At 48.1% G+C, this 23,753-nt stretch overlaps 2 protein-coding genes across 2 annotated transcripts in view; one reads left to right on the top strand and one right to left on the bottom strand.

Moving 5' to 3' along the window:
• The window catches only part of RALY (RALY heterogeneous nuclear ribonucleoprotein), a 75,890-nt gene extending 69,407 nt beyond the window's left edge, over positions 1-6,483 (top strand). The window contains exons 6-9 of the mRNA XM_008921095.4: positions 971-1,084; positions 1,631-1,776; positions 4,548-4,596; positions 4,820-6,483. Coding sequence (XP_008919343.1) covers positions 971-1,084; positions 1,631-1,776; positions 4,548-4,592 — 305 coding nt within the window. The 3' untranslated portion in view covers positions 4,593-4,596; positions 4,820-6,483. The remainder of the gene's footprint in view (positions 1-970; positions 1,085-1,630; positions 1,777-4,547; positions 4,597-4,819) is intronic.
• Positions 6,484-13,873: 7,390 nt separating this feature from the next.
• Positions 13,874-22,568, bottom strand: EIF2S2 (eukaryotic translation initiation factor 2 subunit beta). The gene is made up of 8 exons (XM_029964935.1): positions 22,367-22,568; positions 21,386-21,489; positions 20,314-20,449; positions 19,891-19,991; positions 19,266-19,414; positions 18,373-18,429; positions 17,854-17,939; positions 13,874-15,436 (listed from the first exon to the last, which is right to left on the bottom strand). Exons 1-8 carry the CDS (start codon positions 22,548-22,550, stop codon positions 15,261-15,263), a joined length of 993 nt encoding a protein of 330 aa, XP_029820795.1. The 5' UTR covers positions 22,551-22,568; the 3' UTR covers positions 13,874-15,260.
• Between the last annotated feature and the right edge of the window lie 1,185 nt (positions 22,569-23,753).

The following is a 23,753-nucleotide window of genomic DNA, read 5'->3' as shown; positions in this document are numbered from 1 at the left end:
CAGGAGCCAGAGTGTGCCCAGGTGCCCAGAGGCCAATGATCCTGCCTGGCTCAGGAACAGGTGGCAAGCAGGAGCAGGCATGTGATTCGCCCCTGGACTCAGCACTGGTGAGGCCACCCTGAGTGCTGTGTCCAGCTCTGGGCCCTCAGCTCAGGAAGGACATGGAGGGGCTGGAGCAGGGCCAGGGAAGGGCAGCGAGGCTGGGGAAGGGACTGGAGCCACAAGTGCTGTGAGGAGAGGCTGAGGGAGCTGGGGGGGCCTCAGCCTGGAGAAGAGAGCTCAGGGAGACCTCTGACTCTCGCACTCCCTGACAGGAGGGGGAGCCGTGGGGGGGGGTCGGGCTCTTCTCCCAGGAACCAGCAGCAGGACAAGAGGGCACAGTCTCTGCCAGGGGAGGTTTAGGTTGGACATTAGGAAGAAATTCTTTCCAGAGAGAGTGCTCAGCCATTGGAATGGGCTGCCCAGGGAAGGGGTGGAGTCATCATCCCTGGAGGTGTTTAAGGTGAGACTGGATGTGGCATCAGTGCCATGGGCTGGGAACCACGGCGGGGTTGGATCAAGGTTGGACTCAATGGTCTGGTTGATTCTGGGATTCTATGGGTGTGCACATGGACCCCCTGGCCCCAGGCACCCACCCACAGGCAGGGTGCTCCCAGGGAAAGCCTTCACCCCAAAACATTTGGAAACAACAGCCTGAGCAGCTGGGGAAGGGTTGGGCCAAAGCCTGGTGTCAGTCTCCACAAGCTACCTGGGCAGCAGACTCCCAGGCTTTTTTGGGTGCATGCAGCCCCCTGCAGCCCCCAGCAGGCAGTAGGGACTGAGGAGCAGTTTCCAGCGTGGGGTTCCTCCTTGTGTTTTCACCCTGCTCAGCAGTTGGGGCTCCTCCATGTCTGTAACCCTGGGCCGGGGGGGTGAGGGTGCTCTGCAGGGCACTAAAGGCCTTTTTTTTCCCCCCCTTCCTCCCTCCAAGTGAAGAGCAGTGAGCTGCAGACAATCAAAACTGAGCTGACACAGATCAAGTCCAACATTGATGCTCTGCTGGGCCGGCTGGAGCAGATTGCAGAGGAACAGAAGCTGTCTGCAGGTCAGTGGCGTGGGGGAGTGCCTCGGGGCCAGCCCTGAGCAGCACAACTTAGAGCATCCTCTGGACTCTAACAGCGAAGGGTCAGCCCCCAGGATCCAGGGTAGAAGCACAAGCCATAATTACACATCAGAATTCCCCAAATTATGGACTTGGGTTCAAAATTATGAGATTTTTTTTTTTCTGTAGTCATATGGTTTGTATTTTCTTAGTCTGCTTTTTTTTCTATTATTCTGTTCTACTCTTCTCTGTCCTATCCTAGGCTAGCCTAGCCTATCCCATCCTGTCTGGCTTCCACACTCCCTGGAAGGATGTAGAATCCACTCTGCTCTTTCCAAGGTCTCTGGGGCAGTTTCCTCAAAATCAGCAAAACTTCCCTTTGCAGAAAACCCCCGAGATCATTATTTACCCACCGAGTGAATTTGGGAGCCCTCTGCACTGGTGTGCCCCGACTCTGGCACTGCCCCCAGCCCCTGATCCCTCTGCACTGGTGTGCCCAGGCTCTGGTGGTGCCCCCAGTCCCTGATCCCAGTGCTTTTGCCCCCTCAGAGGTTCGGAAGAAGGCTGAGAGCAGCAAAAGTGAAGTGTCCCAGGAGGACACGGCGTCGGAGGCCGAGGCCAACACGGAGGAGCCGCTCAACGGGGACGAGGGGGAGGAGGAGGGTCTTGCACGGGATGAGTGTGAAGATGAACTGGTAAGAGAGCTTGGATGGTGCCTCCTCCCAGCCAAAGGAGTTCATAGTGGACCACAGTCTTACTGGAACTTGCTAAATCCCTGGGAAGAGTAGTTTTCCCTTCCTCCAAAGAAATTGGTGTCGTTAAATCCCGTGGTTGTTCTCAGCTCCTTCCTCCCAACTGTTCTGCTGCCCTTGCAAATGCGTGGGGAGATGCTGAAGAAACATGCTTGGCTCTTGAAATTCAAACCACATTTTCCTTGATTTCACAACTAGTAATTGTTTAAACCAAATTACTCTGCTCCCAAGTAATTCTTGGATGGATTTAAACACATGGCAAAGACAGGCCGTGGTAAATTAACTGCACTTTCCTGACTGTGTGCATTTGCAGTGCCCTTCCATCTGACCAGACATCCATGGAATCACAGGAGTTGGAAGGACCTGAAAGCCCATCCAGTCCCACCCCCTGCCATGGGCAGGGACACCTTCCACTAGCCCAGGTTGCTCCAAGCCCTGTCCAACCTGGCCTTGGATCCAGGGGCAGTCACAGCTTCTCTGGGCAGCCTGTACCAGGGCCTCCCCACCCTCACAGGGAAGGATTTCTCCCCAATATCCCATCTATCCCTGCCCTCTGGCAGTGGGAAGCCATTGCCCCTTGTGCTGTCTCTCCATGCTTGGGTATGGCAGTGCCCTACAGGGCACTGTGTGACCACTGGCAGCACTGTCATTTATCCAAAATTAAGACTTTTATGAGAACAGGATCATCTCCAGACCCTGGTCAGGGCAATAGGGGTGGAAGGACTGCCCTGCTGTCCACAGCCCTGGGAAGCTGGATTGGCTGGCATGGCAGGGGCAGGCCCTGAACCTGCCCTGAGTGTCCCCTGGCACAGGTCCTTTCCTTCCCCACCCTGGCACTGGTGGCAGCAGAAGTGAGGATGAAGCTCAGCATCCCTCTCTTATTCCTCACCCCTCATCTGTGGGGTGAGCTCACAACACACCCCCAGCACTCCTCCAGTGGCCAGAGAGCTCCTGTAGCTCCAAACACTTCCCAGGAGAGCTGGTTTGTGCTCTCCTGCTCTGTCCTGCCTTAAGTCAGGATGGATGAGGGGGCTGAACAGGGTCTTCCTTCACTGCTGCTAAATCCTGGGAGAGCTGATGAGGGGGAGACATCATAGCAGGTACTGGGAGAGGAAAGGCACAAGCTCTGTGCCAGTTGGATAAGGAAGGCCAGGTTTGAATTACATCAAGGGAAACAGATGGGAGAAATTAAGGGGTAACTTGCTGATGTTAATGATGATAAAGCAGCACATAGCCTGTCAACAAAAAATGTGGACTTCTCTGCCAATGTTGGGATAAGAAAACAGTGAACAGACATCTGCTGGCACTGCTTTGGGAAGAGCTGGTCTTCATTAAGAGATGAACAGGATGACTATTTCAGCTCCCTTCCATCTCTGTTTTCTGTAACTCTCTGGTCCTGAAGTGGCTTTGAGACCAGAAATATTTCCCTCCCAACATCAGACAGGCTCCCATGTGCTCTCCTGGGGCAGGTCAGTGTGTGCAGGTCGTGTGAGGGTCTCAAGCACTGAGAGGCAGCTCCCCAGAGCCAGCCTTTGGGGTGTGCTCCTGACCTGACAACACTGAACAGCTCTGAAGTCTTCCCAGTTCCTGGGGAGTGACTCCTTTATCCCACATCTCTTTGGCTCACACACATCACTGTGGCCATCACCACCTGCTGTCCATGGACATGGTGCCCACACAGGTCCCTAAAACCCCTTTGGCTCTGCTCCATCAGATCTGTGAGTGACCTCTGACTCTTCTCCTGTGACACCCCCACCCCTCAGAGCCAAAGGGATTTTTTTGGACCACCAATCCAAGTGCACTTGTTAAATACTGAGCTCTGAGCAGTGAATTTGGGTGTGGAAAATACTTGATAAGTGCAGCATAAAGTGGTTGATTCATAGTCAGATTTTCTGCTGTGTTAATGCAGTTTTGGCTTATCAGCACAAGTCTGAGGGGCAGCTGAGAGGGAACTGGGGGGCTCAGCCTGGAGAAAAGGCTCAGGGGGGACCTTCTGGCTCTGCAACAACCTGACAGGAGGAGGGAGCTGGGGGGGGTCAGGCTCTGCTCCCTGGGAACAAGGGACAGGAGGAGAGGAAACAGCCTCAGGCTGTGCCAGGGAGAGGTTTAGGTTGGACATCAGGGAAAATTTCTTCCTTGAAAGGGTGGCCAGGCATTGGAACAGCTGCCCAGGGAAGTGAACAAAGAGGTGCTGGGTTAATGGTTGGACTTGATGATCTTAGAAGTCTTTTCCAACCAAAATGATTCTATGAATTCTATCATTTCAAAGCCCAGGAGGGAATCCCACATCCCAGGACTGCTTGGCAGAGCCATCCCAGAATAAGAAGCCAGAGGAAACTTTTGGTTTTGCCTGCAACTGTTGTGTGCCAGAAACCACCTCCACGGCACCTGGTGCCCATGGCCCGTGTGTTTTGTAGCTCCTCCCTCACCCTGAGCATCCTGGCACTGCTCTCCCACCCCAGGGCACCAGCTGGTCACCACGTGAGAGGTGTCACAGCACCCCAGGCAGGGCAGGAGGGATGTGTGACCCAAGAGCCCTCAGCCTTTCTCCTCTTTGTTCCTCCTTCCTGGGTTTATCCAGTTTTCCTGGGACAGATGGGACTGAAACTCAGGCAGCACTTTATTCAGATCTGATGTGTCCTGCCCACCTCCTTCCCCTCCAAAACACCCCCCCACGTGGTGATCTCCTGTTTCTGGTTCCCTTTTCCCTGCAGGAGAACAGCCATTACACAGATGTGGAGGATGCCAGACTACAGTAACCAGGTACAGCTCCTGCACTGCTGTTTGGAGGCTGATTCTGAGCAAGAGCTCTCCTTCTGGGCATGCTGGGGGGGGGGGGTTGCTGCTTCAGAAGATGCTCTTTCCCTCTGATCCAGGGAGCTTGGCTGCTCAGCTGGGTCCCTGGCCAGCCCCTCGCTCCCTTTCCTAAATGCCAAATCTTTGGGGTTCAAGGACAATGATGTCCCTCCCCCTTCTCCCCTCACAGCCCTCTCAGAACAGCAGTGAGCAACTGTGTGAGGAAAGCACGAGGCTAAACCCTGTCCTGGCACGTTGAGCAAGACAAGCTGAATGGAAGTGCTGCTGTCATCTCTACCTGGCATCCAAAAGGAGAAACATGGCCCGACATCTTCCATCCATCTGTAAAGCAAAGACAAGGAAAACTCATCATCCCAGCGAATCCCCACTGCCCCTGCAATGGATTGGGAGCTCTGCAGCCAGGGGAGGCAGGAGCCCAACCTGCCCAGCCCAGAGCCACCACGGACTGGAGAACAGGAGAGTGGTGTCCCCAGGGAGCCCCAGGGGTTTGCAGGAGAGCGGGGAGGACTCAGCCCAGCCCAACACAGACGTTTTTCCCCGTGTGAGGTGAGAGCCAGAGCATTTCCTGACTGAGGGGAAAGTACTGTCTCAGTGTGGATGGTTTGTGTTCCTGCACTGGGGATCCTGGTGAGGAGGAGGGTGTGGGGTGAGCTGCCCTCCACAACAGTCACCTCCTGTCACGGCTCTCCTGCCCCATGAACCACCATGGGCCCACAGGCACTGCCAGGTGGGAAGGAGTCGGAGCTGGAGCTTGTGCTGTGCTCTGGAAGCTACTTGGAAGAGGGAAGGGGAGAGGAAGCTGCAGGAAAGCAAGTGATGCCAAGCAGGAGGAACAAAACCCACGTCATCTTCAGTGGTTTGGTCTCCTCATTGTCCACTGGGAAGGCACCGTGTGAAGGCTGAGCAAGGCTCTGCAGAGTGAGGGGGGGTGAGGGTGAGACCCTTGGCTTGGTCCAGCTGCTCCCTGCGAGGGATGGAGAGCACCCACTTCTTCAGCCCAGTGCCAGAGACATCAGCCCCTTCCCTGGGGAGCCCACAGCTCCTCCTGCCCCCTCTCACACCGACCTGGCACGTCAGGAGAGCTCCAGCAGCTCCTGTTCCTGCCGTGCTCCGTCACAGCCCGCGGGGTCCGTGCCTTGGGCCAGCCCCTGGGAACAGGGAATGCTCCCAGCACGGTGCACGTGGGGTGCAGGCACCTCCCCTGCTCCCCACATTGCAGGGGCTCCTCAGGGGAACCCCCTCATGCCACAGCCCCCGAGAGCTCTCAGCCTTTCTCCTCCTCCTTCCTCCTTCCTGGGCTTACCCCGTTTTCCTGGGCTAGATGGGACTGGAACTCACTGCAGCACTTTATTCTGATCCGACGTGTCCTGCCCACCTCCTGGCCCTCCAGAACACACACCCACCCCCCCAGTGCTTTGACTCCAGCCCGGTGTCCACACCCTCCCCTTGGTCAGACCCTCCCACCCCACGCATGGCCCCGGGTCCTTCCGAGTGCTCCCACCTCATCCGTGGCATCTCTGAAGGGTGAAGGGGAAAACAGGCCTGGGGGCAACACTCCAAGTACCCCCAGGGCCCCCCTGGAGTGAAGTACAAGGTTTGATTTGCATTTCTTAGTTTGGAATGTTTGGTGAGGGATCAAAGGGATAACAGAGCTTTCCCCTCCCTGTGCCGGTTCCTGTCCAGTCTCCACTGTTGTGCTGAGCCTTGTAGAGCTGTTTTCTAGGCCTGGAGAGATGAGCTGCAGTTTTTGCTATGAACTGACTGTGATGCTGATGTTTGGGAGAAAGGTGACCTTGTACATACGATCCTGTATAATAAAAGAAAGAAATCTAATTTCTTTCCCTCTCTTCTCTCTCTGCCTCACACACACACTGTTTTCTTCTACTTCAGACAAGTACTTTCCCTTTCTAAGCCTCAGCTCTGCCCACAGGATTTGCTGTCCCTTACACAAGGTATATCCCACTGGGCTGAGCAAAACATCTGGGTTCACAAGGGCTCTGGGATTTTTCCCCTGGAGGCTTGGAAACTCCTTTGATGCAGGAGAGCAGGGGACAAATCCAGGCCTTTAATCTGGACTTTGCACTGGTCCAGCTCATAACGGACTGGAAAAATTTGGCTGCTGTTCCAGTTTGCACAAGGCAACAGTACAACTGCTCCTGAGGCACAATGTTGGCACCAGAGCAGTGTCAGGAGGGACCAGTGACCACCATGGGGAGAATCAGAGGATCCCAGAATGGTTTGGGTTGGAAGGGACCTGAAAGCTCATCTTGTTCCAACCTCCTGCCATGGGCAGGGACATCTCCACCAGCCCAGGTGGAATCCAGGTGCTGCCAGGCTTTCACAGTGCATTTGAAAAGTTAATTTTGAGTCCTAAAAGGTTCTCTGCTGAGCCTGGTCTGAGCTGTCACCCAGCACTGGAGGGCAAAGCTGCCTAGTGCAGCTGGTCAAGAGCATGGTGAGTCTGAGGATGTTTGAACATCCATCCATCCATCCATTCTGGCCTCAGTCACCAGTTCACTTCAAGATGAGGAGTGCAGCAGCTGCAATTAGTGGTTGCATGTCCTTGCAACAGGGAAGGAGGAAATGGGGGAGGGAGAAAAAAAAAAAAGGAAGTCAAAATGGCTCTAAAGAAGACAAAAATCAGCCCTACCTTAGCTCTGCTGAGCCACGTACCCAGCTCAGAGTGGCTGTGGGGCAGTGCCTGGAGGCTGGGGCTGGGTCACTCCAGCTCCAGGCCATCAGAGCAAGGCTGAGGTCTCCAGTGAACAACTGCTTTGATTTTATTAATTACTTTGGGGGGAGAGCAAGGGACTTTGGAAGCTCCCAGGCAGCCCCCTGTGTGGTCATTAACTTTGCTCTTGGCTGTAGGTGGGGCCTCAGTGAAAAGAGTCCTGGAGTTTTGGTGCTCACTGGGTTCTGTACCAGCCAGTGACCCACAGGGGGTGGGAGGGTGCAGCAGTGGGTGGGAAAGGGGGGACACACACACAACCCCCTTCACCCCTTCAGACCTTGAAACCGCTGCAGAGTTTCCTTCTGACTCCACTGGTCCCTCAAGAGAGGGACAGGGGGACAGGAGGTGTCACCCCTCCCCTGAGCAGGGGTGGCACAGAGGGCAGGGGACGGGAGGTCCCCACTGCCAGGGCACAGGGGACACTGCAGGGACACACAGTCACTCCCTGTAATCGTCCCTGCCCTGCTGGGGTGTGGGATGACAAGGGTTAGGCCAGTCCATTCTCCCCAGAACATCCCCCAAGGCAACAGTCAATTCAACATCTGCATATTCTGAATTAAAACGACTGAATTAAACTGAGCAGCAGAACTGCACATACACACAGTTTCCATGGGGCGAACTGGAAAACAAAAAAAGCCTTTGTTAAAGGCTTTCCCCAGTCCCCCACAGAGGGAAGATCCCATTATCAAGTGTCCTGGACCTCTCCTGGCTTCCCACATTTGCTGCTCTGCTTGTTGCTGTCCCACTGTTGCTCTCCTGTGGCCAGAGCAGGGTGGCCTTGGTTGGAAACAAACCCGAAGTCTCCAACCCCACTGCCATTCCTGCACCTCAGCAAAGGAAACAGGGAGTGTCTGGGGTGGCCAACACACTTTGGGCTTGGATGTGCTGCTCTGCCTGGGATGAGCACATGTGCAGGAAGCTTTGGTGCTCTGTTTTTCACATGCTGGTCTGGGCACTCATTACAGCAACAGAGCAGGGTTACTCCATCCCCAGATCCTCCTTCCATGTGCTTCTGGACATGGTAAAACACTCTGTGGGGCCAGAACGCCTGTAATTGTTCAGTTTGAGTCAAGAGATGTAACAAAAGCCTCCAGTGATTTAATAACTTCCATTAACTGCGATGAGCATCACAGTTCCAGTCCATCAGTGCTTTGGAAACACTTCAGTTACTGCAGCTGAAACAGGACCATCCTTTGGGGAATTTGTAAGAGCCAGTTGCTGTCTCTGGGACAGTGGTTATATCCCTCCTGCATTGTCCTTCTGTTATCCGCAGGACATTTCATTCCATCTTTTTCCTCTTCTCCAGAAAGTTTCAGAAACCTTCGGAGATGTGGTGGAGAACCCCAAGGGCTCCTGGTGGAGTCCATCCATCCCCTGCCAGGAAAACACACCCAGGGCAGGGGCAGTGATGCTGAAAGGACTCAGCCAGGAGTCCATGGATGTGCTGCTCCAGTCCAGCAAGAAAACCCTTTATAACACTGGTTCAGCACCTTCTTGGTGCCATTTCAGGGGGATAATTTTCCCTGCCAGGCTCGGGATGCAGGGGGGCAGCCCGGGCAGGAGAGGGGAGTTTGCTTGGAGCTCCCTCCTGCTGGATGATCCCGAGCCATTCCAGGTCAGGAGGACAGGCCTGGCAGCTCAGCTGGGACATCCCCTCCTGACCCTCACCCTGTGCTCCAGCTTGGCCCCTCCTGCTGCTCAGAAGACCTATTTCATCCCCACAGGCCAAAGCATCCTTGCTTTTGGCCAGCTCAGGAGGCACCTGTGTGCCCACAGCACCCCCCCCCGAGGTGCAGACAGGCCCCCAAGCCCCAGCACCTTCCTCAGTGTGCAGGCACAAGGGTTGTCCTGGTCAGGGGCAGGGTTTGAGGGCACCTCCCTCGGCCAGGGCAAAGTGGAGAGGGAAACAATGTCCTTCAGCACACAGCTGAAATGGATTTGGGAAAGTGGAGAAGGCCTGGAATTATAAACACTCATGGACAGAACATATTGGAGACCCCCCCAGCCAGCCCCAAACAGCCTCTCACCAACAGGGAAACCTCAACAGCACCCACAGCCCAAAGCCTAAATCAGCACCCCCGAGGACCCCAGAGGAGGATCCCCCTCCTTCAGAACAGAGAAAGCAATTCCTCCTCCCTCTGCTGGCTGAGGCTGTTGGGAGCAGGGACAAGGCAGCAAAGAAAAGTGTTTTTTAAGCTCCATTTTAATTTTTTCACACGTGTGGTGGAAAAAAAGGTTCTTTTAGTGCCGAACAAAAACACAGCACAAGGCCTGCGAGAGGCTGTGAGGGCCCTGAGCGGGACAGAGACATGGCAGGCCACAAAACAAAAAGTAACTGGAAATGTTTTACTTGCCCTTTGTGCCTAATTCTCAAAATTAATCACATCTGATTAATTCCCTGTAACAAAGGCAAGAAATCTCCCTTTTCCTTTCAAAATGAAAATTAATAAGCCATGTTAGAAGCACCAAGATCCTACAAGAAAACTGGAGAGGGACCTTGGACATGGGCCTGGAGTAACAGGACACAGGGCAGGTTTAGGTTGGATATTAGGAAGAAATTCTTTCCAGAGAGGGTGCTCAGCCATTGGAATGGGCTGCCCAGGGAGGGGGTGGATTCTCCGTCCCTGGAGGTGTTTAAGGACAGACTGGATGTGGCATCAGTGCCATGGGCTGGGAACCACGGCGGGGTTGGATCAAGGGTTTTGGAACTGGATGAATTTCAAGAGTCCCTTCCAAACTCCGCTGATTCTGGGATTCTAATTGAAAACATGAGGGGAATGGTTGCCACTTGCCAGAGGGCAAATGGGGTAGATGGAATATTGGGGAAGAAATTCTTTTCCCTGGGAGGGTGGGGAAAGGCCCTGGCACAAGGTTGCCCAGAGAAGCTGTGGCCTGGCCCCTGGATCCCTGGAAGTGTCCAAGGCCAGGTTGGATGGGGCTTGGAGCAACCTGGGCTGGTGGAAGGTGTCCCTGCCCGTGGCAGGAGGTGCAATTGGATGATCCTTAAGGTCCCTTCCAACCCAAACCATTCTGGGATTCTGTGATCCAGCCATGTCACCTGACACTGGTGACAATCACAAGGTCCTGCTCCACCCCCAGTGAAATGCTTCCACATGGGAGAGAGAAATGCATGGAAACAATGGGATAATTACCCAAAGCAGGGCTGGAGTAATTAGTTTTAAAACAGAGGTTTTAAAACTAATTTGCTTTACTGTAGGACAGAGAATTAAGGAAGCTGCCTCTGTTACAAACCCCAAAACCTCTGTGAGCCCAGAGAGCCACTGAGGATGATGCAAGAGGCTGAAGAGGGAAGGAGGTTCCTTCCACACATTTCTGCTGGGTATTCCACTGAAAAATGCCTCCTAACCCAGATGGAAAGGGATGACTGTGTTATCTCAGAATTCTGCCCTTGTTTGCAGTGTGCAAAAAGGATGAACATTAAGGAGTGGGCCTGGTCTTAGAGACACAAGCAGAAGGGAAGGGAGAAAGTATTTCTCTTCCTGCAAGGAAAAGCCAATTTTATCAGTTTATCAGGCAGGAACCTGTTTCCAGGGCCAGCTGGAATTTCTACTTCTGTGGCTGCTCCCTTGGGCTTGGGATAGAGACTGACAGCACAGGCTCAGCCATGGTTTTACACAGAATAGATGAGAATGGACAGTGTATATGTGTATGATACCTGTGTGAATATGTACATAGAGCTTATCTATATTCATCTATGGTCACACACCTACAGCAAAAGCAGTGTCTCCCCAAGCTCTTTCTGAAAAAATTAAGACTGGCTGAATTGCCTCTGGAGGCACTTCCCTGTCTTCACCTTTGGAATAGTTAAAATAATGAAAAAGCTGAAATAATTAATAATAATGAATAATAAAACAGCTAAAATAAGCAAAGAGCTAAACTCACCAGATTTCTTAGCCAAGGAGTTGGAGCTGGGTGAGGTCCCTTCAATCCAAAGGCTTGTACAGATGGAATAGTGCATGTTAAAGATCAGCAACAGCCCTTGAAGCTGTTTGTCTTGGGGAAAGATGTTTCTCTTTAGGAGGAAGATATTTCAAGTAATATCTTCTTTCAAAAAAGCCTTTTCCCTTCTCCTATCATGAGGCTCAGAGAAACCCTTCTGCTCCCTCAGCTCTCTGCACCTGAGGGAAAGGACACCTGGAGCTGTGCTCCCTTCCCTGCCATGGGATTTTACAGTTCATCCAAAATCCTTTCAGCCCAAATTAGAGCCTCTTGAGAAAAGCCCTTCCAAGGTGGACAGACAGCTGGAACTAGAGTGAGCTGTGACACAGGGGAAGTGCCAAAATGTCTCTGTATATGAGGGCAGAGCCAGACAGGTCCAACCAAGCCCAGGTTTGGATCCCCACGAACTTTGTGGGAATACAAACCTCTGCAGACCTCTTGGCACTGCTGGAAAAACCAAGGAAGGCTTTCAGGGGGACAGGCTTGTCCTGATACCTCCCCACTGTCTCTGACCCAGGTAATCTGCTCCACAGACAACGAGCACTGCCCTTCAACACGGCAAGAACAACTCAGAAACAGAAAAGCAAACAATTCTCTTGGAAGCTGATGTGGCTTTGCAGTTTGCTGTCTGTCCAGGCTGAAGCTGAACTGGTAGTTCTTGTGCAGCTGCTGTTTTCTGTTCAACATCTGCTTTCAATTGTGTCTCAAAGCTTGGCCTCTCACTTCCTTGGATGCTCTTCCAGTGATCTGGAATAAACCTCTAGGATAAAACTGAGCAGAGGGGCAGAACAGAGAGCTGGAGAAACGTTATGGGAAAGATTAACAGGTAAGTTCTAATGATCTTTAGCTGCCAGAATCACACCTGACTTTCTTTTTTCTGGACTTTCAGAGCTTTCCTGCTGTTTCTATCTCTGTCCCTCCCCCCCCAGACACCATCACAGGCACTTTCACCTGATTGCAGCACAACACCCCCCGCAATTCCTGACTAACCCTGTCCTGTTTGCAGCAGCTTGGAAAATCTGCTTTTTCTTCTCCTTGCTTACATTCCCGGGTGCCCAAACCTCCCTGACAAGCTGCCCCCCGGCTGACACAACCCAGGGATCTCGGGGTGTGGTGTCCCTGCCTGGAGGACACAACACACAATGCCTGGGAATGACCGGGAATGCCCCGCCCTCAATGGAAACATTTTAGAAACTGCTCCTCCTTTACACCATTTCTGGTTATAGAAGTTGATTAAATCCTTGTTCTGGCCAGAAGGTTCCAGCAAAAGAGTTCATTCTCCCTTATTTTGGTGATACCCAGCAGTTATTTCAGCGGGGCAGAAGCACATGAGGGCAGCTGATCCCACTGGTTGTGCTGAACAGGCCAGGAGAGGTTGGGTTGTTCCAGTGCCCTGAGCAAGGCCCCCAACCCTCTGAGTCACAACCCTCTGACTGCACAGCAGAGACAAAAGCATTTACCTGGCAGAAGGGGGTTATAAAGAGATTATTCTTTGAAGAGTATCAAAACTTCAGGCTGCCTGACCACAGCACAACTTCTTTTGTTCAGTTCTCCCAGGAAATCCAGAGACAAGACTCAGATTTCTCTGTCCTGGCTGGAAGATGTGTTTTACCTTTGCTGCTGGAACAGACCTACAAGAGCTCAGACTAACTGGGTAAGGTCAAGGAGAGCTGGGCACGGCAGAAGCCATGGAGAGAACCAGCCCAGCCCTTTGTTCACACAGGGACTCCATCCTGCTCCCCAGTACCTAAAATCTGCCTCCCACATCTCCTTACAGCCAACTTCCAGCTCAGAGAAAACAACCATGGAGAAGCACAGCTCTGCCTGCCTCCCAAAAGATGCCTGCAGGCAGAGCTGGGGCAAACACAGCCACCCCCTCCTGAGAACCCCCTCCTTAAGCTGCTTTCTCAGAGCCAGCTCAAGCAGAAACTCGTCTTTTTGCCTCCACACTCCAAGCTCACATCAGCCTTATGGGCAGCAAGAGGCATTTGTGTTCATACACCACTTTTGGAATGGACACACTGAAAGGAGTTTTTTCTAAAAAAAATGAAACCCAACTGGTATCTGCTCCTAGAAATGACTTTTCCTGCATCATTGAGGTTATTCCAGAGCCTCCACTCAAGATGTTGCACTCCAACATTAGCCATCAGGATTTCACAGTCTCAGAATCCATCTATAAAATACACCTATAAAGCTCTCCTTGCAAGCCAGAGCTCAAAAGTAAGAGGTTTGAACAATTATTTATTATTTTATCAACTTGGATTTGTTGATCCAATTATACTGAAATCAAACTTTGTATTTAATGCACTAAAATACAGCAGCCACACTGTATTTGTTTTTAAGTATGTTAAAGGTATTTGACCCAGGAAAAAGCCAGTTAGTAGAAACAGAAAGTATCGTTTTTCTTCAGCTATTTTAGTGTGTCCCAACAGCAATTCACCAAAACAAAAAGGCAACTAGCACTTCTCCAGAAAGTGTTACTCCCAGCAGGAGGAGTAGAAACAAGAGGAAGAAACAAGAATACAACAATAATGTTACAAGAGGCACTGATCCTGGCTTTATTCACTTTAAGATACATCCAACATTGTTATAGCTCACTTGAAATTCAAAATGTTTTTAAAGAAACCAACCATAAAACCTTGATTCTTGCCTTACAGTGCTGTCAAGTTTGCAAACAGCGAGTGACTTCCCAGCAAGGCTGTGCTCTGCATTAACAAAGGTTACAACTTAGTACAAACCTTTCAAGTTCCTGATTTTGGAGGAATTGCATCCAGAATGAGCACTTTCCCTGGGGAGGAGGCTGCTGTGCTCACCTGCAGGGGTGGGTGCTGTGACACCTTCCCCTCACCCTGGGGCACTTTGGCAATCAAGTGACAACTGACCCCCCTTAAGGTCCCCAGGAGGGACCTCACTCCCCCTGTGCATCTTTGTGCTTGACTGGGAAGACCAGCAGGGACAGCACTGAGTGTGTCCCCTCGAGACTCCTGACAGACTGTGAGCAGAGGGAAGTGCTCAGGATGATCCCGAGGCAAAATGTGTTAATTTGGAACTCAAACTACTTGGCAGCATCTTCTGTAAATTCAAGATTTATAGAAGACTGGGTTGCAGCCAGCACACAATGACATTTAGACCTACTTTTTTTTTTGTTTTGTTGCATTTAGATTCATTTTAAAGTGATGAAGAGTGCAGGACTTCAGAAATATAAACATTTCTCTATTAGAAATTGCAAACTTTAGTACTATGACACTATGAAAACTTACAGTACAGTTTACTGATTCTGTGTTAAGATTCAGCATCAATCTGGTGTCTGAAGTCTCTCAGAGCTACTTTTTGCCTAAGGCAGCAGTACCAACAAGTCCTGCTGTCCCTGTCTGTGCACCCAAGGGTGTAAAAGCACAAGCAGGTCTCATGCTGGCACAGCCCTGTGACTCTGGGACTGGTTTTTCTGTTTAATGACAGCCTAACTAAAAATCAGCTTGTTAGGGAAAAGCAAAATAACCTCTACCTTAATCTTCATTCTGGGTCTTGGACATAGCTCAGTGACATGATCTGCAGAACAACACACCAACCGTTCCCACCAGTGCTGAGAGAGGAAACTGAAGGAAGAATCCAAATCCAAGACACTCACTGTTATAGGATCTTTAATTTATCTCGTCTTTTACACAAGTCTGAACGGATTAAAAAGCACCTCCTTTCCCATCACGTTCCTTACAGTTGGTAAAATATATTCAATGAGCAAATGTATGTGAACAGCTTGAGGATCTGCATCTTGCAAGGGTTTCACAGCCCAACCAACCAAAAGCCCCATTTCTCGCGGTTTTTACAATCTCGTTTTAACGCAACGGTCAATCCGCTCCTGGAAACCTGTCCAGTGCCACCTCCCCAGAACACTGTGCACAATCCAGTGGTGATTAGCAGACTAATTAGCTTTGGCACGGAGCTGGGCTCTCTTGCCTGTGACAGCCTGGAAGCCTGTTTTGATGCTGGCGACGGAGCAGCGGGAGTGGCAGGTCTCGCACTGCAGGAAGTATAACCTGGTGTCCTTCTGCAGGATGGTGTCCGGGGAGCGACACGTGTGGCAGGTGACATACTCCTCTGGGGGGAGAACACAGGGGCAGTTAAACATCAGGCACGTGAAGTCATCACTTCTTGAGAGTTCAGGCCCAGAACACTGTCAAAATGCACCTGCTAACTCAGAAGGGCTTGCTGTGGGAACCCAAAGGTTGCCCCCCAGTTCCCAGGTTAATAAAGATGAGGTTTCGTAGGTGCTTGTTACCTAAAATCTAAGAAAAAAATTCTCTGCACAGTTTTGGGGACAGAAAGGTAAAGAGCAGTTCTTTAATTAAAGGAATTCTGAGTATAGAAAGGTAAAGAGCATTTAAAAGATAATGCAGACAAGTCACCACTTCTTGAGCCTTTATTCCTGAAACACTTCAAATGCATCTGCTAACTCAGAAGGGCTTACAATGAAAAGCTAAAAATTGCCCCCCCATTCCCAGGTTAATAAAGATGAGGTTTCATACTGTACATTATGCACCTGTTACTTAAAATTGAACAAAACACTCTCTGGATAATTTTGAGGGGAAAGTGCAGTTAAAAGATAATGCAGCCAAGTCACCACTTTAGCCTTTAGTCTTGAAACACTGTTAAAATCCATCTACTAACTCAAAAGGGCTTACTAAGAAAAGCTAGAAGTTCCTGCAGTTCCCAGGTAAATAAAAATGAGGTTTCATATGGTACATTATGCACTTGTTACCTAAAAATCTAAGAAAAAATTCTCTGCACAGTTTTGAGGACAGAAAGGTAAAAAGCAGTTCTTTAATTAAAGGAATTCTGAGTATAGAAAGGTAGAGAGCATTTAAAAGATAATGCAGACAAGTCACCACTTCTTGAGCCTTTAGTCTTGAAACACTGTTCAAATGCATCTGCTAACTCAGAAGGGCTTACAATGAAAAGCTAAAAATTGCCCCCCCATTCCCAGGTTAATAAAGATGAGGTTTCACACTGTACATTATGCACTTGTTACCTAAAATTGAAGAAAACATTCTCTGGACAATTTTGAGGGTAAAGTGCAGTTAAAAGATAATGCAGCCAAGTCACCACTGCTTTAGCCTTTAGTCCTGAAACACTGTTAAAATCCATCCACTAACTCAGAAGGGTTTACTATGAAAAGCTAGAAGTTGCCTGCAGTTCCCAGGTAAATAAAAATGAGGTTTCATATGGTACATTATGCACTTGTTACCTAAAAATCTAAGAAAACATTCTCTGCACAGTTCTGAGGACAGAAAGGTAAAGAGCAGTTCTTTAATTAAAGGAATTCTGAGTACAGAAAGGTAGAGAGCATTTAAAAGATAATGCAGACAAGTCACCACTTCTTGAGCCTTTATTCCTGAAACACTTCAAATGCATCTGCTAACTCAGAAGGGCTTACTATGAAATCCTAAAAATTTTCCCCCCATTCCCAGGTTAATAAAGATGAGGTTTCATTATGGACTTGTTACCTAAAATTGAAGAAAACACTCTCTGGACAATTTTAAATATAGGAAGGTAAAGAGCAGTTTTTTAAGGGCACAACATACATATTGCCCCCCACACAGCAGAGGCCTCACAATTTTAGAACACAAGCTGCTTATAATATTTAATCATCACAGGTTACACCCAGTTCCCAAACAGTCCATCCCATGGGACCTCCCTCAGGCAACACCTCCTGAGCTGGGTCAGGGGTCTCAAAAAGACCACCTTCTTCCCACCTTCATCTTCATCATGATCCTCTGCTTGGACCAATGTCAAGGCCTCTGGGTCCTCTCTGAGTAGTTTTGACTAGGTTATATCAAGTAATGTGTCCTTTCTAGGTACATTCTCTACAAATAAGATGTTCTCTGCCTTGCTGAAAATCTCTATTGAAATCCTTGACAAGAAATATTAAACAATATTTCAAAAATTTGGTACAAAGGGTGTTTACCTAAAGGTTCTAAAGTGCTAAAAAGCTGTGCTAAAATCTATATGTGTTCTAAGGCATCACACTGACACTGGGATTTTCAAAATAATAACCAGTTAAAGCTTCCCACTGTTGTTCCCTCAGTTCCTCTGCTGAAGCAGCATTCCCAGGTGTCAGCAGCTCTGGGGCAGGCACAGCACTAAATATTTTGTTACATGTAATGTGGACAAGAGCCTTCTGCCCAGCAGTGACACACACACTGCATCTGCTAATTAATGTGTACAACAGACTTTAAAATTAACAATTACTGGTGTTTGCCATAGTCCTCATCACAGCCAAGAAATGAAAACAAGCAGTTCTCAAATGCTCTCCCTGTTTTCCTTGGCATGCTTTAATGCATGACAGGGTATGACATATGTGGTTACTGCAACCCTGGCAGAGCCACCAGTATTTGAACTATCTCATAAATTATTCCATATTGCAAAAAGTTGTGGTTGGTTAGCCCAGACTGTCCACTGTGCCCACACACACGGGCCTGAGAGAAATCTGTAGTGGCAAAGGGAGTTCTACTTACTGATATATCTTCTCAAGACATTTTCTATCTGTTTTTGCTGGAATCTTCCTTTGATTACAAGCTGGTTGTTACCATCTATTGAGCCACTAATTTAAAAGAAAAAAAAAAAAATCAATGGGTTGATTTGCAGAAGATGTGAAGTGTTAAAACAAGTCATGAACACGAAGAGAGGTTCTTCAAGGGAAGAGTAAGACTGAGTTGCTTTGGGGGGAAAAAATGCAGAATTCTGAAGGCATTTAAAATCCTGCAGGAAGTTTTGCCCAAGCACACAAAAGCAAACCCCAGCACAGTTAAGGTTCCTAATCAGAAGAACTTTGAGCTGAGAATTAACACAGCTCTCTAGTAAGGTGTAATCTGAATAATAAGATCATCTTCTAAACATTCTAATGTAGTAAATGGAATGTTTTGTCACATTCTGGTTTCTAATTTTTTAAGTCATCTGGAGCACAAGAGACTCCAAAGCCCAATCAAATGGGCATTTGTTATGTATCACTATAAAACACAGCCCAGCAGCCTTACCTTGTACCCAATTCTGCCAACAAAAATGCCAGGAGATGTTTGGGCTGACGATGTAATCTAAAAACAAAGGAACAGTATGTTTAGCCTTCCCCCTTCCAAGAAATCTGGTATTTATACAGGAATGGCAGGGGAAAAATTACCAAGTCTAAAAGGGGGCAGTGCCAGAGGGTCTGCACCAAAGACAGTGGCCAAGGACACAAGAAACCCAACCAGTCCACACAAAAAAACCCTCCACCATTCCCCCCAAACCAAACTCACAGTTACAGTGACTATTGAAAATAAGTTTTCTATTTGAGATTTTCCATTCTTACTCTCCCATCCCCTGAAAAAAATGCCAGTAGCTACCATTAAAAATCCTTTTTAGTACAGTGCCCAGATCCTCAGTGGGATTTCAGCAGGACTGTTTTCTGGCACACACATGGAACCAATCAGAGCTGCATTCCCAGAAGTGCTCACAAAGAGCAGAATTGCCTTCACAAGACATAATTAAGCCATAGAAAGCACTGCAGAAAACAGTGGGAAAACATTACTGGACTCCACACCATTTACCAAGAGAACAGTATTTGTAGTCAGCTCAAATTAGAAAGAACTTTCCCCACCCTCCTGCTCAACACTTGCAAATAAATATCACTGGTGACTGGACTTGATAAAGGCCAATGAACTCCCAAAGTTTCAGTCCAAGAGGCCCATGCAGCAGCCCTGCCACTGTCCTAATTTAAGTATAAAATAAGAAATTATCTCAATAAATCATTTTCATAAATATCTTCTCCCAGAGAAATGGAGAGGTAACGACTAAAATAGCTTCTGATTTGCCAGAAAACATCCCTTCAACACCCCAGCCACGAGCACAGAATCCATCTGCTATTCCTGGGAAATCCAAAGAGCACACTTACAATTTGCAGATATCTGTGAAGTTGACAAAAGATGTTTTCTTGGTCCCTACTCTCACAACCTGGGGGGGCTTCATGACAAATTTCCGTTTTTCTCCAGCCACCATGTCCGGGTTTTTTTCCCGCATGATGTTAAAAACTCTATTGAGCAGCTGCAAGAGAAGGGATTCACAGCCATGAGCAGCTTGAATTTCTCAGGTGAGCCCCTCACCTCCAAAAACACCTGAACCAGCATTCACAGTGAGTATCACGCTGTCTTTGCTCACCAGCATTTCCTCATGTGCTCTGGAACACACTTCAGATGCTCTGATAAATGCAAAACTAACACCCTTCAGATGCTCTGATAAATGCAAAACTAACACACTTCAGATGCTCTGATAAATGCAAAATCCAAACATTGTTTCCCCCAGGGTTTGCTTCACAATGACCAGCACCCCAGCCCACCTGCAGAGGTGTCTGAACTATCACCAATACTGCCCCGTGTGATAATTAACTGTGACAGAACACTGTTGTTTTTCTGTTCCTCACCCTCTGAATACAAGTCCTTTAGGTTAAAAATAGGCAAGATAAGGCTCTACTGATGCAGATGAACGTGGACAATGTCTTTTAGAAGCCTTTGGAACGTTACCTCATCATATGTGTAGTCCCTTTCCGAGCCTGCCCACGCAGGTCCTGACTGAAGGCTAAAAGAAATTCCATCATCTTTTTTGCTGTCTTCATCCTCAAATGCTGTAAAGGAAGGTTTTGGGGATTCATTAAAAAAAAGAAACATTGTTTAACTTCGTGCTTACAGCATTTCTAAAAGGGACATCAAAGAAATTCCACTAAGGTGTGGACTCAAGTCTTCTCTGTCTACAAGGGACACCAGCACTAATGAGAAATTCATACAGGACATTTTTCTGATAAATATATTAGTTCTTCTGATAAATATAATAGTAAAGGTAGTAAAGTGACTTTTGGAACAAAAAAGGCACTTGAACAGAACTTATTCACCTAGAAGATGGACTACATTTCCCTTTCAGCACCTCACTGAGCTAGGTTATACTTCTACCTTCATCCTTCTCCATTATCTCATCTTCATCTGGAAACTTCACATTCTTCTTTTTCTTCTTTTTATTGCCCAGCATGATATCAAGGTCATCTTCAGGTTCTACTGCCTCTGGCACATCTCCTTCAATTTTCAATTCCTGCAAAGAAACAGGACTACAGTTTAGAGCATTAAACACCAATCCCCACTGCACAGCATCACAAACCCCACGAGGGGCACACTGTACCAGGTGGATACTGGTAACATCCACCACAGCCCTGGAGCTCAACAGGGAACAGTGGAATTAAGGATGTTGAAGAGAGTCCTGCACTCCTACCACAGGCAGGGCCAGATTTTTACCCTCTGGTCTGACTTCAAGGACAAGGTCATGCTATGCTCAAAGGCAACAGCCATTTGAGGCATAAGGGAACTAAACACCCTCCCCAGCAGGCAAAGCTGTGCTTCCTGCAGCCACCCCAGCTTATTACCACAGTTCTGCACGTGGGGAGAACACAGAGCAAGTATTCTGTCTGTCTGGGGCAGATCACAAGGACATTTCCTTCCCCAAAGGGTAGAATCTGAAGTGGAGGTTTACATGTAGCATAACATTTCTCTGTCCTCTCTGGGCTTGCCAGTGACATGTGATACAAAAACACTGCTTGGAATAAAACTCCAGAAGAGTAAAAATATCTCCTACACCTTCTGGAACATGGCACAGGAGCCAATCCTTCCTAAAGACAACACCAGAGGGAAAACAGAGTTCTTGGCAGGTGTGTGCACTTCGTTTGCAGGGCTGGCCTTTAGAGGACTGTTCTGTGCATGGCTTCTGACATCCATTTACTTCTCTAACCCCAAAAGACAATTAACCTGGAGGCAAATCAGCCCTTACTGCAGATTGCAGAACTACTCCTGATTGTGCAGAGCAGTCAGGTTTTGAGCAACGTGTTCATCAGAACCTGCTGCATGTGAAAGATATGTAAAGTTTCAGCATGAACACAACAACAGATTTGAAACAACTCCTGCACTGCCAAGCCCAAGAAAAAGAAAGCAAGGAAGTTTTCACCATAGTCAGGATGGCCTAGTTATGCAAACAAACCTTTACACCTTCTTCTGCTTCATCTATATCAAATATCTTTTTTGTTTTTTTCTTCTTTTTCTTTTGATTGAAGAAGTTTAAGTCATCCAAGTCATCTGTTGTATCTAAAAAAACCCAAAAGATTGATTAAAACAGTATAACTGAAGAAACAGTTCAGAACTTAAAGTTTCTAATTTATATCCAAATCTTCAAAACATTCCAGTAAGACATGAGCAATGATCTCTATGGATATCCTCCAGGTTTATAAGAGAGTGTTCCCCTCTGATCCAAAATACCTCAGTACTGTTTCAGTTTCTGCATCTTCTAACTGCATCTTCTGATTTTTAAGTGTTTAATCTTTCTTTTTATTGTACAAGAGAAATTAAGTCACTTTTGTCATTACAGATGCTTGATAAAAATAAGAAGAAAACTGTAGGAGGAAGGTATAGTTTCTTTGGTCTACAGCAGGAGCCAATTTTACCAACAAACTGGATTTAAGTGAACAGAACCCCCTCAATCAGGTCATCTTGAAATGCCATTGGCCTCAATTTAAAAAGTAAGCTTGTATACACAATTTAAAAAGTAAGCTTATACACACAATCACATATTTATTTCCTGAAAGATTCCAAAGAACGCTCCAGTTCTCACATTCACACTTCTCAAAAAAACTAGAAACCTTTTAAACCATGTTTCTGTTATTCACACTATTGCTTAATTGTTCCAATGAAAAAGAACCGTAATTATGGAATTACTGCATGTGGAACATGTGAAACTTCACCCTCACTCTTTTGGAGAGTCTCTTTTCATTGCCCCACACAAAAAGAAAATGGAAATTACACAAGCACTGGGAGCTTGGTGGATGTCTGTGATTTCAAGCAGGAGGGAAATGTGCCCTCTGAACAGGCAGCAGAGATCACTGAGAACAAACCAGGGCTCTGCAATCACACCCTGGGATGCCAAGGCTTGTAGTCTCAAAATGCCACTGTGGAGAGTTCATCTTACCTTTCTTCCTGCTGTCTTCTTCATCTGCTTCCACATCTTTGTCTTCTGTTGGCTCTGGTTCAACTTCCTTTGTTTCTGATTGCTGAGTCTCCTCTGTTTGTGTATCTCCTCCTCCTTCCTCATCCAGCATAAAGGGCTTCTTCTTTTTCTTCTTTTTCTTGCTCATAGTAGGGTCAAAAATCATCTGGAAAAGTCAAAGAGTTCCTTAGCTGCACAATAATCACCTGTCACTTCATATTTAGAACACCTGGAAGTTTCTCTCACCATCCCCTCCGTTTCCCAAACTGTTCCTTGCCTTCAATCTCAACTGTTTATCAGCTGCAAGGGAAGACCTGCTTGACAGTTTCCAGCTTCAGCTACTTTTCCTGTACTCCAAGTTTCCTGCCATCCAGTTATTAGTATTATCTAGTTATGAGTTCAGCTGAAAATCCATTAAAGCTGTGACTCTTTGACAGCCTGGCTACCAGCTCCTTCTCCATTTTATTACCATTCTGGACTCCAGTTTTGCACCAAGACTGTGCACACTCAGCATCACTGAAGCACAGAGTCTGATCAGGAGTCACTTCCACTTGGGAGACACGTTAACTTCCAGATTTATTAAAGGCAGGATCTGGCAACAACTCTCTTGACAAGGACACTCTGGACTAGAGGCAAACCTACAAGGGGCTGGTGACACAGACCTGCCTCAGCTCCAACACCACGAAATGGCAAAGGTCTGAGCTCTTCCCCCCGGGGGAGAGACTGAACCTCAGACACCAAGGGATTAAAAGCTGTTAATGAGCTCTTTAGCCAGCAAAGCAGCTTAATTCCCCTAGTCTGACTGTGAGGAAGGCACTGACCTCAGAGATTCACTTTTAACCTATTCATCATCTGCAGACCTGAGGTGTTTTACACACCAGCTCTCCAGTTTTCCATTAATGCTTTAATTAATGTAACACATTAATGCTTCTTACTTTTGTCATCTCAGTGCAAGGTGACATCAGCTGTTGGCCAGCTCTATTACTCACACCTGCCCATACAGTCACACCAGAGTATGGATTTAACACAACAATTTTAGACACTCAGTGAGATTTTCTCCAGTGTTCTTCTCATCTAGTAATGGAAGAGTGTTCTCACAGAGTTCCAATTCAGCATCATGAACAGCCTCACTCAGAAAGTGAGGGTGCACTTCACCAAAGAGCAGCTCTCTGACTTCAGTTACACCCTGCAAGTCTGGGGCCTTCCCTCCCCCCACAAAACCATTTTTTCCTTGCACTTCTCCTTCTCTTCCACAAGACATTCTTGTGATATTCTTCCAATTTTCTGCAAAGTACATGTTTCATAAAGGCTCTACTAAAGGCAGTAAACTGCACACAGGGGTTTCTGAAGCACAGCACCCCAAAAGTGT

The sequence above is a fragment of the Manacus vitellinus genome, unplaced genomic scaffold (assembly GCF_001715985.3).
Source record: "Manacus vitellinus isolate BGI_N305 unplaced genomic scaffold, ASM171598v3 scaffold_85_pilon, whole genome shotgun sequence".
Taxonomy (NCBI): Eukaryota; Metazoa; Chordata; class Aves; order Passeriformes; family Pipridae; genus Manacus; species Manacus vitellinus.
The sequence above is the reverse complement of the archived record's forward strand: the minus strand, read 5'-3'. Positions and strand labels throughout refer to the sequence as shown.

Bases quoted from the DNA above. Each gene is read 5' to 3' on its own strand.
- EIF2S2 (XM_029964935.1), bottom strand. From the start codon at position 22,550: ATGATTTTTGACCCTACTATGAGCAAGAAAAAGAAGAAAAAGAAGAAG. The intron at 21,490-22,366 runs GTAAGATGAACT...GGGTTTTTTTAG, and splicing joins AGAAGACAGCAGGAAGAAAG to ATACAACAGATGACTTGGAT. The intron at 15,437-17,853 runs GTAAGTAGAACT...TTCTCCCCCCAG, and splicing joins TGTCTTGAGAAGATATATCA to AGGAGTATGTCACCTGCCAC.